The sequence below is a fragment of the Triplophysa rosa genome, linkage group LG18 (genome assembly GCF_024868665.1).
Source record: "Triplophysa rosa linkage group LG18, Trosa_1v2, whole genome shotgun sequence".
In the NCBI taxonomy this organism is placed as follows: Eukaryota; Metazoa; Chordata; class Actinopteri; order Cypriniformes; family Nemacheilidae; genus Triplophysa; species Triplophysa rosa.
This window is the reverse complement of record NC_079907.1, coordinates 6,129,321-6,143,715: the sequence shown is the minus strand read 5'-3', so window position 1 is coordinate 6,143,715 and position 14,395 is coordinate 6,129,321. Positions and strand designations below refer to the sequence as shown.

The following is a 14,395-nucleotide window of genomic DNA, read 5'->3' as shown; positions in this document are numbered from 1 at the left end:
ATTTTTTTCCGCGGCTGTATGTTACACGTGCATGTGAAAATGTGTGAACGTGTACGATAGCAGTTGATGTAGTGGTGGGGGGAGGAGGGCTCATGACGTCAAGGGCTTCCTCGTCCAACACATGACATGCTTCCACAACGTTGAAACCATTTACGGCGTCCGTTTTCGTTATCAGGTGACTGTAATATGGACATCAGCTCCACATGGTAAGTGTTTCAAATCCTATATGTGTAAAAACACAGGATCGTCTGACCGTAATGTGTTCCTGGCATGAATATCTGCTGGTTGAGGGTGTCTGTTGACTGACTGTGACACGTCGCTGCTTCCACAGATATGAAAGCGGATAGCCTGCTAGCAAGCTTAATTTGACTAGGATTAGTAGTTTAAAGGGTCGGTAAAGATTTAAAGTGTCTGATCGCGGCTCAAACGTCGATTTGGTTCAGCTAAATTACAATCTGATTCTCTGGTCAATTAAAAAAAAAAAAAGTAAACTGTTGTTAAAAGCTAGCGCAGACATAAACATCGAAACATTTTATCGTCACCGCTAACGCCACGATATTAAGGACGTAACGTTATCACTTTTGGTGCAGACATTCAAAATGTGTTTAACTTAACGTTACGTATTTTAAAACTATAGCTTTTAAATCCAATTTAAACGTGTTTTTATTTCCTCTTTGAATGTTGTGCTTTACTAGAAGTTAAATGGATAAGTAACGTTTATTCAATTATACAGGTGTCAGGTTTTGGGGATCATAAGGTGACTATGGTTTATGGGCTCTCATTATTGCCAGAGGTACAGTACAGGGGTAAAATTGATCATGTTACTCAAACTCCGCTGAAATGGAACATTTTTCTATTGTTTGTTTATAATACAATTTACTGTTTTATTTGAAAAAAGGTTGTTTAAACTCCGCTGGTTTTACAGAGTATGTGTTATAAAGATTTGATTTTGCTGTTTTTATGTTGGGGGTCCCAGAGATCCCATTGATGCCCTTGTACAAAATAAAAACGTAATAATTAAATAGACATGAAACAACGTCACAGTATTATTATTATTATTATTATTCAAAGAATCCTATAATCGTAAAGAGTAACCATTGTTATTAGAGTTCAGGTAAAGTTTATATGTTTTTGATTTTGCATTACCATAGTTTTATTACAAATATCATGGTTAAACTATGGTTACTCTAGTAAAAATGTGGTTAATTTTCATTAAGGGATGTGTTTTTTTAGAAAGTGTAGAAAGTGTTAATCTTAGTTGCAATAGCTTTTAATAGCTGTTTATATGGCCTGTGGATCTCTGAGACCATAAACAGAATACAGAAGGGTGTGATATGTTTGATGTTTTATGGTTGAGTAAAAGCCATTTCAGTGTGTATGCAAGAGTAACGTTTGTTCCCACGCAGAGAGAGACACAGGTGGGCAACCTGTTACTGCAACAGAGCACTAACAAAAGAGTAGGTCCTTTGCTCAGTGATCACTTGATCTATTGTTGGCTCCAAGATTGCTGAATCAATCGTATCTGCCAGGAAGGCACCTGTCCTGCACAGATGAGATGAGAATCGCTGTGTGTTTGCATTATGATCATGTAAAGAGTGTTATTCTTTGCTGCAAAGATAGACATCGCAGAGTACCCGTGTTTATCACATGTTTATGTAATTTCTCTGCCTAAAATTTCCTTCATTGTCCTCTGAAAGAGTTATTTTAATTGTAGCTTTTGCTATCAGACGTGCAGTTTTTGGAAGGAGTGCTTCAAGTCAAATTCAGAACTTGTGAGAACTTGCACAGTATGTGAAGTTTTTTTTCTTTACATTTCGCTCATGCCACACTCTGGGATTGCATTTTAAATCAGCTGTCATAGATGTCAGAAGTGTTTATTTTGTACAAGGAAACCATTTGGTAATGTTTCAATATTTGATGGCAGATGCAGGTCTCCGCCTACAATAATGTTGCTCGGGTTACATCTCTCATCGGACCCCTGAGAAATATCTGTCCTGAATAACAATGCTTGTCTTTGTTGTCTTTAAATCTGGGATGAGAGCTCATTAAACTATTAGGTTCGTGTGCAATTAGAAATTCAAAGGATTTTTTCTAATCAGAAGTGGTTTTAGGGTTTACAGGCACAATTTGTAACTCAAAACAACTGGAGATCTGCTCCCATGAGTCTCCACGTCACCCGTGCTGGGCACTGTCCAGAATGAGGAAAGAAGGCCTGGCTGTTTTAGCCATTATAATTATGGAAAAGGGAAAATGGCTGCCTTCTTCCTAAACTCTTAAAAACACTCCATGGAAGTGGCAGACTTATTTTTAATTTGTACATTATGTTCAAATATTGTGATACTATGAAGTCGTGAACCCTGTATCATGCATCGTATCCAATCGTGAGTCGTTGTTTTCAACGATTAATCGCAATTAATCGCATCCAAAATAAAAGTTTGTGTTTACATAATAATATATGTCTGTGCTTATTTATTTTGTATTTATAAACACATTCACATACATGCAGGGTTTTTCCTGCATGGAGAAATTGGAGGCGGCCGCCTCCTTCAAATGTCGTGCTGCCTCAGACTCTTCACAAGAAATGCTGCGTGCATTTAACAGACTGTCATTTGTAACTGCAGTTACGGCATTACGCCACAATGGAGGCGCTGTTTCGTTATCAGCACACTGAGGCACTAAAAAGAGTTGCAGGGCTGTTTGTTTTGCATTCAAGTACGTTTAATTTCTTGAATTTTTTTAATTAACATGATGTACATCATTGTTATGTCTTTAGCTGTGCAGTTGGATCCTTGAATCAGCGTATACTGTACACAGCGAGTTCGTGTCCTCAGGGCAACATATTTTGTTGACCTAAGGACAACATTTTTATAAATAAAACCTAAACCCACACCAAACCCCAACCCTAACCATAACTTACCCCTAAAATCAGAGGGAAATGATAAGTGAAAAACAATGGTCTAGAAGCACCTAATCCTGGTTGGAAGATTAAATTTAAAATGAACTTTAAACTTATTTCTGAAATCTGATTGGTTGATTTAAATGTTGTCCCAGGGTCAACATGATGTTGCCCTAAGGACATAAACCACTTGGGAAAAACAGGAGAGCGATGAACGCACATTGCGTTCAGAACAACTCGCACACGAATGACTCATTTGAACAGATTCATTTAAACTATATGAACTTTTCAGTCACTAGCGAATATAAGAGACCCTTAAATCATTTAAAGTGAACCACAGAGAATGCAAGATGTGAATGAGTTTTGATCATTTAGTAAGGTTAATTCAGTTGGCTATTGTGGGCTGAAAAGTTAGTTGTTAATCATAAAAAAGCTTTATTTGATTTTAAAAAAGATTTCTGTTTGGTTGAATAAAAGTAATGTTTTATATAACTTAATAATTGTCATTTTCATCTAATTTTATTAGAACTTTTAATATGTCAAAGTCACTTTGGTTAAGCCACTTAAAGGTACAATATAAGGCCTATGTGTGTGTGTTTGTACAAGATCAGGATGGCACCACCTCCGCCTCATTTTGAACCAGAAAAAACCCTGCATACATGTATATATTAAGAAAATGCTTGCATGTATATATTAATATTATATATAATTTAAATGATATATAAACATTTATTTATTTTTATATTTGGCTTAAATAGGCTGCGCATTTTGTTACATCCTAATTATATCATGTATTTTATAAAAATTATATTTATAATTACAAGTTTGCTTGGCTGACCTTTTAAAAGCTGTGATTAAGTATGTTTGGTGATTTTTAGTAAGATGCTTGTGCTGTCCTTTTCCCCAACATACTTATTATTTTGTAAAAATAGCTCGGAGAGAGGTTTCCGTTATGTCTGCCGGTGCTTTCCAAATTCAAGCAAAGTGCTGATTCATCAAATAGAGACCAGCAACGAAGTACAGATCTCCTGTTTTCTCGTTGGCTTGGCTATTTACCAATTACATTTCTCTGAATCTAATTTAGATATGTCAGTTTCCATATTATCTACAACCAACAGACATTACCCAGCCTTATATTGGACACAACAGTAGACGTCTGACGTTTTTTATGCCCTCTGTTTTACATGTGTGTGGTTTTAATCTGGCTGGTTTGATTTGGTGTCTGTCTGTATGCAGGGGTGGATAGAGAGATGACCCCGCCCTGCTCGGCCTGTGGGACGTGTAGAGCTCTGCGTGGGCAGGAAGAGCAGAGAGAAAGCGAGAGAAGCCGCGAAGGATGGGAAGGAGAGGATGGGGCCGCTGGCAGGTCGTCTCCACAGCTGTGCTCTATGGCTCCCTGGCTCTCTTCGTCTCCATTCTCCACAATGTCTTCTTACTGTATTACGTGGAGACCTTTGTGTCTGTTTACAAGATCGACAAATTGTCATTCTGGGTGGGAGAGGTGGGTTAATATGTTTGAATACAGTATGAATATTTAATCTCAAATGCAGGATGAATATTTATTGTAGCACCCAAATGCATTTGGCTAGTGTGGGACTGTCATTGCCTAAATATGAAAAATATTAACAAAATATGAAAAAGTTATCTTAAATATAGCGCAGATGTACATTTCAGACAATAAGTTAGTGTGGTTTAAAATATTTGGACTCTTTCTGGTTGTGTTTCTTCTTATGTAGTTAAAGCAATAATTCACTCAAAATGAAAATGAATTTACTCTTGAACACAAACAAATAATTTTATATTAAAATCTTACACAGCACTCAAAACAGCAAAAATAAATAAATTATAAAAGCAATCCAAACATGTTTTTTGGAGTTGAAATGATAGGATTATGAGAAACGATTAATTTTGAGCTTATTTAAAGAGTACATAACATGAGATCATGAAAATGACATTTCATGCAGTGTGTAATGTTGCCGTGTTTGAAAGTAAGCAGTCTGCCAAGTTGTAAATCCGAAGGGGAATGAATAACAAAGTTATTGGCTTGGAAAAAAGGGAGTCGACTCTGAATCACGCAAACGAGTCGTCCCTAGTCCGATTTGCGAACCGCCGCGGATCTACGTCACTACATATAGTCCCCGCCTACGTTTTGCTAGGACTGCCCGCGGAAACTTCACTCTTCTCCCCAAACACTGTAGCCCGTGAGCCTCATTCGCAGTAGACCAATCACAGCAGACTAGACCATCTAACCAATCACATCAGACTAGGCTAGCGAAAAGGAGGCGATTAGACAGATGAATCGTGGAACGAATCATTTGAGAGTCAGTCAAGAAGTAAGGTAAGAATAACTGCCTATTATTACGAAATAATAGTGTTTTTACACCTTCTATGTACATAAATGTGTTGTTGGAAACTCCATAAACCAAAGTAGGACCTTAAAAATCCATAGTTATGTACTCATTAACAAAAGTGAAATAAAAAAACATATCAGTGCTAAATTCAAATACGAGGACACGGTAAGAACCAATGAGTACAAGCAGTCATATTTGATTTTAGGTCTGGCATCATTTTTTTTTAAGATGCCACTGTTTGATATTTTTTAATATCTTGTCCAACACATTTTAGTGCCTAAATAACATTTCCACTACATTCTTATTTCAATAATTTATTTGAAGTCTTGGAGCAGTCTTGTGTGACCTTATTCAAATACACTTCTTTTTTCACAGACCGTGTTTCTGATTTGGAACAGTCTGAACGATCCTCTCTTTGGCTGGCTGAGTGACCGGTCCTTCCTCAGCTCCCCTCAGTAAGTTTATGTTTACTCGCTCACACTTCTGCACTTATCATTTAAAGTTACTATATAAATTGAAAATCCACATTTTTAACACACTGCCTACATACTATAAGCACCTCCTCAGAAAATACAGAAAACAAACAGACGATAATCCCATTTATTAATGTGATCTTTTGCAGTATGGTTTTAATGAGTTTACATAAAATACTGAAGTGAATTGCTCACTCAAAACTAGTTCCTCAAATGTAGTTATCCAGTAATCAGTTCACTTCCGGAAGTGTTGCAAGTGCTGATCATGTGATTTACATGTGACAACTGTTGCAGTTGTGGATAAGCCATAGACCTTTAGTCATCACATTTATGTCTCTGAATAGGTAGTGCATGACATGTCAATTGTCAAGAAATACATACAGATAAAATCTATATCAAGTCATTGACATAAGATCCCAGAACATGATCCTCACACCGTGTCTACTGAATGCAGTCGTGACGCAACAAAAGACAATAGAATGCATTAGAACCCATTATAATTTAAAATGTTGTCCACACTGGATGCGGCATGATGCAACAATCCCATTAGAACAAGCCATGTGTCATGTCACGACCGTGTCAGAGTTAATCCAAATGTAGTCTTACAGTTTTTAGAAAAAGTTTATATAAACATCTTTTTTAGTATTTTTTTAATTATTAAAAATGTGTTAATGGCGTTAAAAAAGCTATTGTTGAAATATTGCAACGGTTTGCAAAAACTAAATGATTTTAATACTTCAAAAACGTGTGTATAGTCAAAGTTTTAGGTCGATGCTGATTGAAATTGATGCATTATATTCCCGGAAAGAATGTAAAATATGTATGTTGGTTATAAAATTCACATTTTTTTAATATAAATAATGTAATTGAAATGGACTATAAACTTTAAGCATTATTGTATCACAGGTTGTATTTAGCAAGTTATTGAATATCGCATTTTTGTTCAGTATCACGATGCCTTGGGGCCAGATTTACTAAACAGGGCAAAATAGAGCAAGAGTGCAATTTAAAAAAAGTGCAGATGGGGTGGACATTTCTGCGGGTTATTTATTAAGGCGCACATGAAAAAACAGGCGCAATATCTCATTCCCATATGACCAACGGAATGTACCAAGAGCCGTGCAAATTAGCGCAGGGTTTTAGACATGCTTTTTTGGGCGTTAAATAAAGCCGCAAATACCTGTACAATGACGAGTGCAAACCTTAGTAAATCTCAGTGCGTGATTCATTTAAATACTCTCCTCTCTTGAAGTTTGCATCAGAAGAGGAAACTCCTACAAATGCATTAAGGTCAGCTGCAAAAACAGCTGTGTCCAGGCCTTTCAGCGCTAATTTTCACTGCGTGTCTCCGACAATAGTTTTTTACGCCAAAAGAGGCGTTTGCCGCAAGCTGCTAGCAAATCTGGCCCCTAATCTTCTAAATGCATTACAGGTGTAAATATTATCGTATTTAATCTTCAACAAATGAAAACAAGGCTTTGAGAGACATAAAGATTGTTCTAAGGCTAATACTGTTCAGAGAAAATTTCACAGCAAACGTTTTCGGTCAGCAGGAATTTTGTATTATGATAATCTGCTATTTTAAAAACCTTACAACTAGGGCTGTCACGATTATGAAATTTGGCTGACGATTAATTGTCTGTAAAATAATTGTGATTATGGCGATTAATTGTCTGTTTAAAGGCTTTGACAATTATAATTATAACGATTAATTACAATTAATTTATTAAATGAATAAAATATAGATACGTTAAGAAATGTGAAAATTCTGTAAATAACTAACATTCCCTAGAGTGACCTTAACAGAAAAGACTTTCTTAACAGAACAAAATGAGATATGTGGATGATGTCTTCTTGCAGTGTATAGATGCAGCAAATCTGGAATCACAAAAAATACAAATCTGATACAGTTTAAATGATGAAGAAATGTCATTCATAACATAACAGCGAGTGCAGATCAAGGACGGTGGATGTAAAATGCTGCAGATCACTCTTGTTTTCTAAGAATTTACAATAATTGTGATGAGACGATTATTTCATAATTGTGACAGCCCTACTTATAACCCATTGAACACACAGTGCTTATCAAAGCCATGTTTTTATTATAAGAATAATTTTTCCGAGTCTTCGTTTGTCATATCACAGTACTACAATCTCTTGTTCTTGCTCAGGTCCGGGTCTCAGATCACCTCCCCTGAGGTGGTTCTAAAACGACTGCAGGCGCTCTCCAGAAGCGGGCCTCTTTTCGCTCTCTCTTTCCTGGCCTTCTGGGTGGCCTGGACCTGGCCTGGACTGCAGTTCCTCGTCTGCCTGTGCCTTTATGATGGGTTCCTCACTGTGGTGGATCTCAACCACAACGCCCTCCTGGCCGACCTGGCTGTGTCAGCGAACGATCGCACGCGCCTCAATTTCCACAGCTCCCTGTTCAGCGCGCTGGGCGCGCTGTCCGTCTTCCTTTCATACTCCTTCTGGAACAAGGAGGACTTCTATTACTTCAGGTTATTCTGTGTGACGCTAGCTGCCCTCTCAATGTTGGGCTTTGCTGTGGTTTCACGTCTTCTGCGCCATCGCTTTCAGAACGAAGTTCAACCACGCAAGAACGACAGCCAGGAACTCGCTGAGTAAGAGAAAAGCTAATGCCTTAATAATGTGTTAAATGCTAAATGTTCCTAAATTGCTTGTTACTAGCAGTTTAGCAGCTACTTTTCACTAAAAGTGATTTATTTCAAGCTAGTTGCAAAAACACTCCCCATGGAGCAACCTGAAATGTTGCTTTGGTTGATGTTGTTTGAGTAAGATACAAACATCCAATATTTGTGTTACCAGAAAAGCTTCTTAAAGAAATAGCTCACCCAAAAATAGGAACATTTTTTATCAATTGAAGGCAATGTATACACTCCACTCTGCCAGAGCTCTCTGAAAATATTCACGCTGGTTATCATCCAAAACCCTAAAATTTAAAGGGATAGTTCACCCAAAAATTAAAACTCTTTATTTCAAACCTGTATGACTTTATTTCTTCTGCAGGACAAATAGAAGATATTTAAAAAAAAATTGGTAACCGAACAACGAAAGTACCCATTGACTTGCATTGGGCTTTTTGTCCATACAGTAGAAGTAAATAGGTGCCGCCATTGTTCGGTTACCAACATTCTTCAAAATATCTTCTTTTGTGTTCTGCAGAAAGAGTCATACATGTTTGAAATGACAAGACTGTGAGTAAATGATGACAAGAGTTTTATTTTTTGGGTGCACTATCCCTTTAAGGGCTATGGCACACAAGAAAGGTCATTTTATTTAATTGAATATCAAAACAAAATCTATTTTTGTGTGAATTTTACAGTTACCATTGCCTTCGCCAAGCAAATCAAAAAGGTAAAACAAGAGTTAACTGAACAGAAATGATCGTTTCAGCCACAAACCTCAGATAGTTTGTTTCTCTCAGAAAGAATGTGAGCTGTGCTCTCCATTATTCATTCCACCCACACAGTAATGCTCAAGTTGTGAGTTTTCAATCCTCTGCATCTGTTTTCACCTTTGTTTTTGCCATTTCGTTTTTTTCCACTCAGCCAGTCCGGTTTTCTAGTTGTTTTGCGCTTTCTTTGTGGTTCTGGGTTATGGGTGAAACAAAGTTGATTTTAAAGCTATTGGAAGCTGTGTGTTAATGTCATTTTTAATGGATGATGGATGTGTTAGTCACAACATGACTAAGAACCATGTTTTACCATGGTAAAATTACTGTATATGACACAGCCTCCTGTAACTTCTTTGTTAAATAACTGCAACAGCAGTATTATAAACGTAGACCCATGTTCAATAAATATTTTTATTTATTGTTAATTAAATTCAAAATAATGAATTCTCTTTGGTAAAATATTGTAGTTGAACAGTGAAACTCTGAGTATTAATATACAATTTGTTGTCACAAATGAGTGTTTTACAACTGCATCACACATGGTCAATCCAATAAGTATATAGTACTTCTTTTTAGCTGTGAATTTTTGTTTTCGCTCACATTGATGTCTCTTTTGAATTGCCCGTTCTTCTTGATGTTTATCTAGACTCAGTGTTGGTCAAGCTCCTTTTACCTCTTCTGAGAAGTCTGTCACTCTTGGAGAATATCTGAAGCAGTTATCACGCCACAGGAACTTCATGTGGTTCGCCTCGATGAACCTTGTACAGGTAATGTGAACATGTGCAACAAAGTAAAAGTTACACGAAGTTAAAGCACTATTGAACTCCCAATTCTTTATTTTTCCTCCTCCTCTGTAGGTTTTCCACTGCCATTTCAACAACAACTTCTTCCCCCTGTTTTTGGAGCACCTCCTGTCAGACCGTATATCTGCCTCCACCGGTTCCTTCTTGCTTGGTAAGAGACTTTTATTGAACGACGGAGATAAAGAACATGGTCACATGACCACTCCGGGATCCACAATGTCGGCTGTGTAATGCTTGTGGGAACCTGAAGACTTTAATAGAAGCTTCATTAGAACTAATGAAGATTTCCCAGATGCTCTGCGGACAATGCTGCTTTTTTCTTTATCTTCCTAATGGAACCTATTTTCCCGGCACAGGTTTTTCTTACATCGCGCCTCATCTGAACAATCTCTACTTCTTGACGCTGTGCCGTAGACTGGGTGTCTACCAGGTGATTCGCTGGCTCTTTCTCTTGAAGCTGGGTCTCAGCATAGCCATGCTGTTAGCCGGGGCGGACCAGGTGTACCTGCTCTGCATCTTCATTGCTAGGTGAGAAATGAAGGTCCCGCAGGTTCTTCCACTTTGAGACTACAGGTGCTCTGCCTCATACGTGATGGGAAATTCAAAGTTCAACGTTTTGGTTTTTAATCTTTGTTTGAGGCAGGTGTGCTTTTGTTGGTTCAAGACAGAGGACATATATCCATGCTAACAGACCAAAGATGTGTTCTGTGAGAAGTGCAGACTAGAATCGTATTAGTATTCATACTCTGAGCTAAATGAGCTTAGATCAAATTGCAAAGTAGCAGGGAGGGTTTTAAGAATTCTCAGTGCTTGGTTCCTGAATATTGCATTTGATGCATTACTGTGCTTTCACACCACCAGCAACAAAGAGTGTGTGAACCCACAGTTAGAATGTCAGAGTTGATTTAAAGTAACAGTCACCCGAAAATGAAAATTCTGTCATCATTTACTCGCCCTCTTATACTTTCAAAGCTGTATGACTTTCTTTCTTCTACAGAACACAAAAAACACACTTGCATTGGGTTTGTGTCCATAGAAGAAGTCATTGAGGGCCTATATTATTTGGTTACCAACATTCTTTAAAAATCTTCTCTTGTGTTCTGCTGAAGAAAGAAAGTAATACAGGTTTAAAATGAAAAACCGGGTGAGTAAATAATGACAGAATTTAAATTTTTGAGTGAATTATCTTTTTTAAGTCATTTTTCGACATTCTTTTCTGTTCTTGAATCTTTCTCCATAGTAACCGCGTGTTCACCGAAGGAACCTGTAAGCTTCTAAACCTTGTGATCACTGACCTGGTGGACGAGGACTTTGTGTTAAACCGCAGGCAGCAAGCAGCTTCTGCCCTCCTCTTTGGCATGGTTGCCTTGGTAACCAAGCCTGGCCAGACCTTTGCCCCTCTCATTGGTACCTGGTTGCTATGCGTCTACACAGGTGTGTGTGTGTGTGTATTGTGTATAAACAGTTCTGGACCCCCATTACAATAAACATTTTCATTTATTTATTTGTGGTTAATTTAGAAGATGCTGTTATCCAAATTCTTTAATCTGGTACTGTACTTTTTGTTTGACTATTTTTAGGTGCATATCTTAAAAAGAATAGTATATGTTTATGACATGTAACTACCATGAATTGCTGTCCTTCTGAAAACTCGTATCTCCATCTTTTGTGATTTTTATTTTGTGCCTTAAATCATTATTATAAGTCCTCCTTTATGTTTATCACTGGGTTTTGCAAATGTTTAACCAATAAAAAGTATTAAAAAGTGCTTGTCAGCTTTGACAACACAGTATTTAAACGCAATGTTTTTTTCCATTTCCTGAAAAAAAGCAAATTTGGACATCCGAGGTTTTGGAAGAACGGCAGCGAAATGTATTCAATAATAAAACCATGATTAAATATGGATGAATTCCAGTGCATTGGATAGTAAAACCGATTATCTCTCATTCCTCAGTAAATGATATTACAATTACATTTTAAAAATAAATTTTAAACTGTTCATTCAAATGTGATTTTTCAGGCTATGACATCTTCGAGAGGAACTCTGTGGGCGCAGGAGCGATCTCAGCCCCCGCATCCCCCATGCCACTGCGTCAGGGTTGCTTTTACCTGCTGGTGTTTGTACCGATCTCCTGCGCGCTTCTTCAGCTGCTGACGTGGTCTCGCTTCACTCTTCATGGACGCAGACTGCAAGGCATCAAGGCCCTGAGGCAGGGCGCCCAGCACAACCACCTCATTGATGTCAAGGCTATCTAATGCTCTCAGAGTCAGGAGATGGAGGAGGGACGAGTCCTGAACATTCCTCAAAACCAGGAATTCTGCCAACAGACTGATCCGAAATGAAGAATGAGGGTGCAAAATACAGCAAGAGACGTTTGAGTTTAATGTATGGTCGTGCATCTTGCTGAATCCTGCATTACTTTGCCAAGTTCGCTGAGTGTTAATTATTTATACTGAGTATATATTTGGGACCAAATATGAACGGTTAAGATAATCTTGTGGTATGGGATCATATTTATCAGACTGCCCCCAAAACATCTTTGTATGATGTGTCAAGGTATATTTAGATGAGTTGATAATGAAGCCAAATCAGATTTGATCAAAGCTCCCATAAGAAGTTTATTCTTGCCTCTGTCCTTAATGGTCTATACAGAAAAACACTGTGGTTGTAGAAAAAGCATGTTTACAGTAGCATTCAGCAACATTCCAGGGACACAATATGGATTTGCATGGGTATCTGTGGAGGTTTCTTTAATAACATCAGGACTGAACATACATTTGTAATTTGGCCAAATTGTTAAGATTATATGTGGCCAGTAATATTTGTTTTTATATAACGTTTTGAAGTGTATTCAGTCATTGCCATTGATGATAATTATTGATAAAAATGTATATTATAGTGTGCATGTATAATTTATTTTTGTACCAAATGTCCAGTTTCACTTTATTTTTGTTTTAGAGTCAATTTAACTGATGGGACGTGATTATTTACTCGGCCAGTCTGACATTTTAATGCGAATAGAATTCTCGAAGGTACAAAAATAGTTTTATATAAGAGTTTTCCAAATTTACATTTATAGCGTCAAATTTATATTGTCAACTTTTAGTGAAGATCCTATTTTCAAAACACATAAAGTTGCAGTGAATTTACAGGTATGGAAAATACTGCAAAAATACTACAACAACCAGACACGTCTTCATTTTTTTTTATTATAGGTAGCAAAAGGTTTAATCTTATTTCCAGCAACTACTGCCTGCACAATGGGCACATATACTCGTTATTTCTTCATATTTTAAGATTATTTCCTTTCGAAAAACTTTATTTTCTGTAGGAAAAACTTTCATATATGGTTCTTTAGAGTGTTAGAGACAATGAACTATGGCTTGGTATATATGAGTTCTTTTTGTGCTTTTTCCAGTCATTTCTTCAAACTTTTTGCTCGCAAATAAATGTCATTGTTTCACAAAAGTAATGTTTCAAGACTTTGTCTTTTGAGTGTGCCTGCAGTACAACACTTGTTTGAAGCCATCTTTAAATTTAGATTGGGACTGTGTTAGTGAAGTTAAAAAAAAACAATGCAGTGACTATGCAATTGGTGTGTAACAATAACTACTTTTGTCACAAAAATTAAAGGAATGTTTGGATGTATAATAGGTTACAGACTGAGTCCCCTATTAAATAATAAAATTGCAGATTTCAAGGTGCTGTTACATTAAATAAAAGAACAATCGTCAAAAAATTACTAAAAATATTATGTTAGCATAATGGATACTGTTGTATTTCTGATGGCTTCTTATTTATACTCTTGAGTAATTATTACTTCAGTAGTTTCCCACCTGTAACATTTTTTTTACCACGAATAACAATGTAGATTTTTTAGTGAAGCTGCCTAGTAAATAAAATTAATGTGGTCACATATAGATGGGAAACTTTGTGTATTATAATGATTTTTGCCGAATGAATGTTATAAACATTAATAATGACTTGAATAGCACAAACAATGTACTTTACATGTTCATCCACATTACAGTTCTTATGTAATTTCACGTGTAACAAATATCTAATGCTGAGTTCATGGGGATTTAGGATATTTCCCACCTCAACCCGGAAATAATTTCTGGAACGGCGCTGTTTTAATGTTAATGTTACTAAACACGTTTTATATTTTAGTGTTACTAAATTATAAGTAAGTTTTAATGTTACTAAATACTTTTAATGTGACTAAATCCAGAAGTTGTTTCCTGGTTTGAGGTGGAAAATATCCTAAATCTGAGGTGGAACGCAGCGCCTCGTGAATAATGAACCACCAGCATGAGGCACCACCTGACTAGGTAGGTTCAGGTTTCAAATTACGTCAGTATAATTGGCTCCCGTGAGAACACATGATTTGCCTTCATTAACATACGTAAATCCTTTTGTCTGGTACGTTGTAGAGTATACCAAAGGTAAATGCAAA

The 14,395-nt window shown here is 36.9% G+C and overlaps 1 protein-coding gene across 1 annotated transcript; it reads left to right on the top strand.

Moving 5' to 3' along the window:
- The first annotated feature begins 92 nt into the window (after window positions 1-92).
- mfsd13a (major facilitator superfamily domain containing 13A) lies at window positions 93-13,439 on the top strand. Its single transcript, XM_057359288.1, has 9 exons — window positions 93-206; window positions 4,133-4,397; window positions 5,623-5,702; window positions 7,892-8,341; window positions 9,782-9,902; window positions 9,993-10,089; window positions 10,295-10,466; window positions 11,179-11,372; window positions 11,959-13,439. The coding sequence occupies exons 2-9, from the start codon at window positions 4,233-4,235 to the stop codon at window positions 12,192-12,194; spliced, it is 1,515 nt and encodes a 504-aa protein (XP_057215271.1). The 5' UTR covers window positions 93-206; window positions 4,133-4,232; the 3' UTR covers window positions 12,195-13,439.
- Window positions 13,440-14,395: the final 956 nt, after the last annotated feature.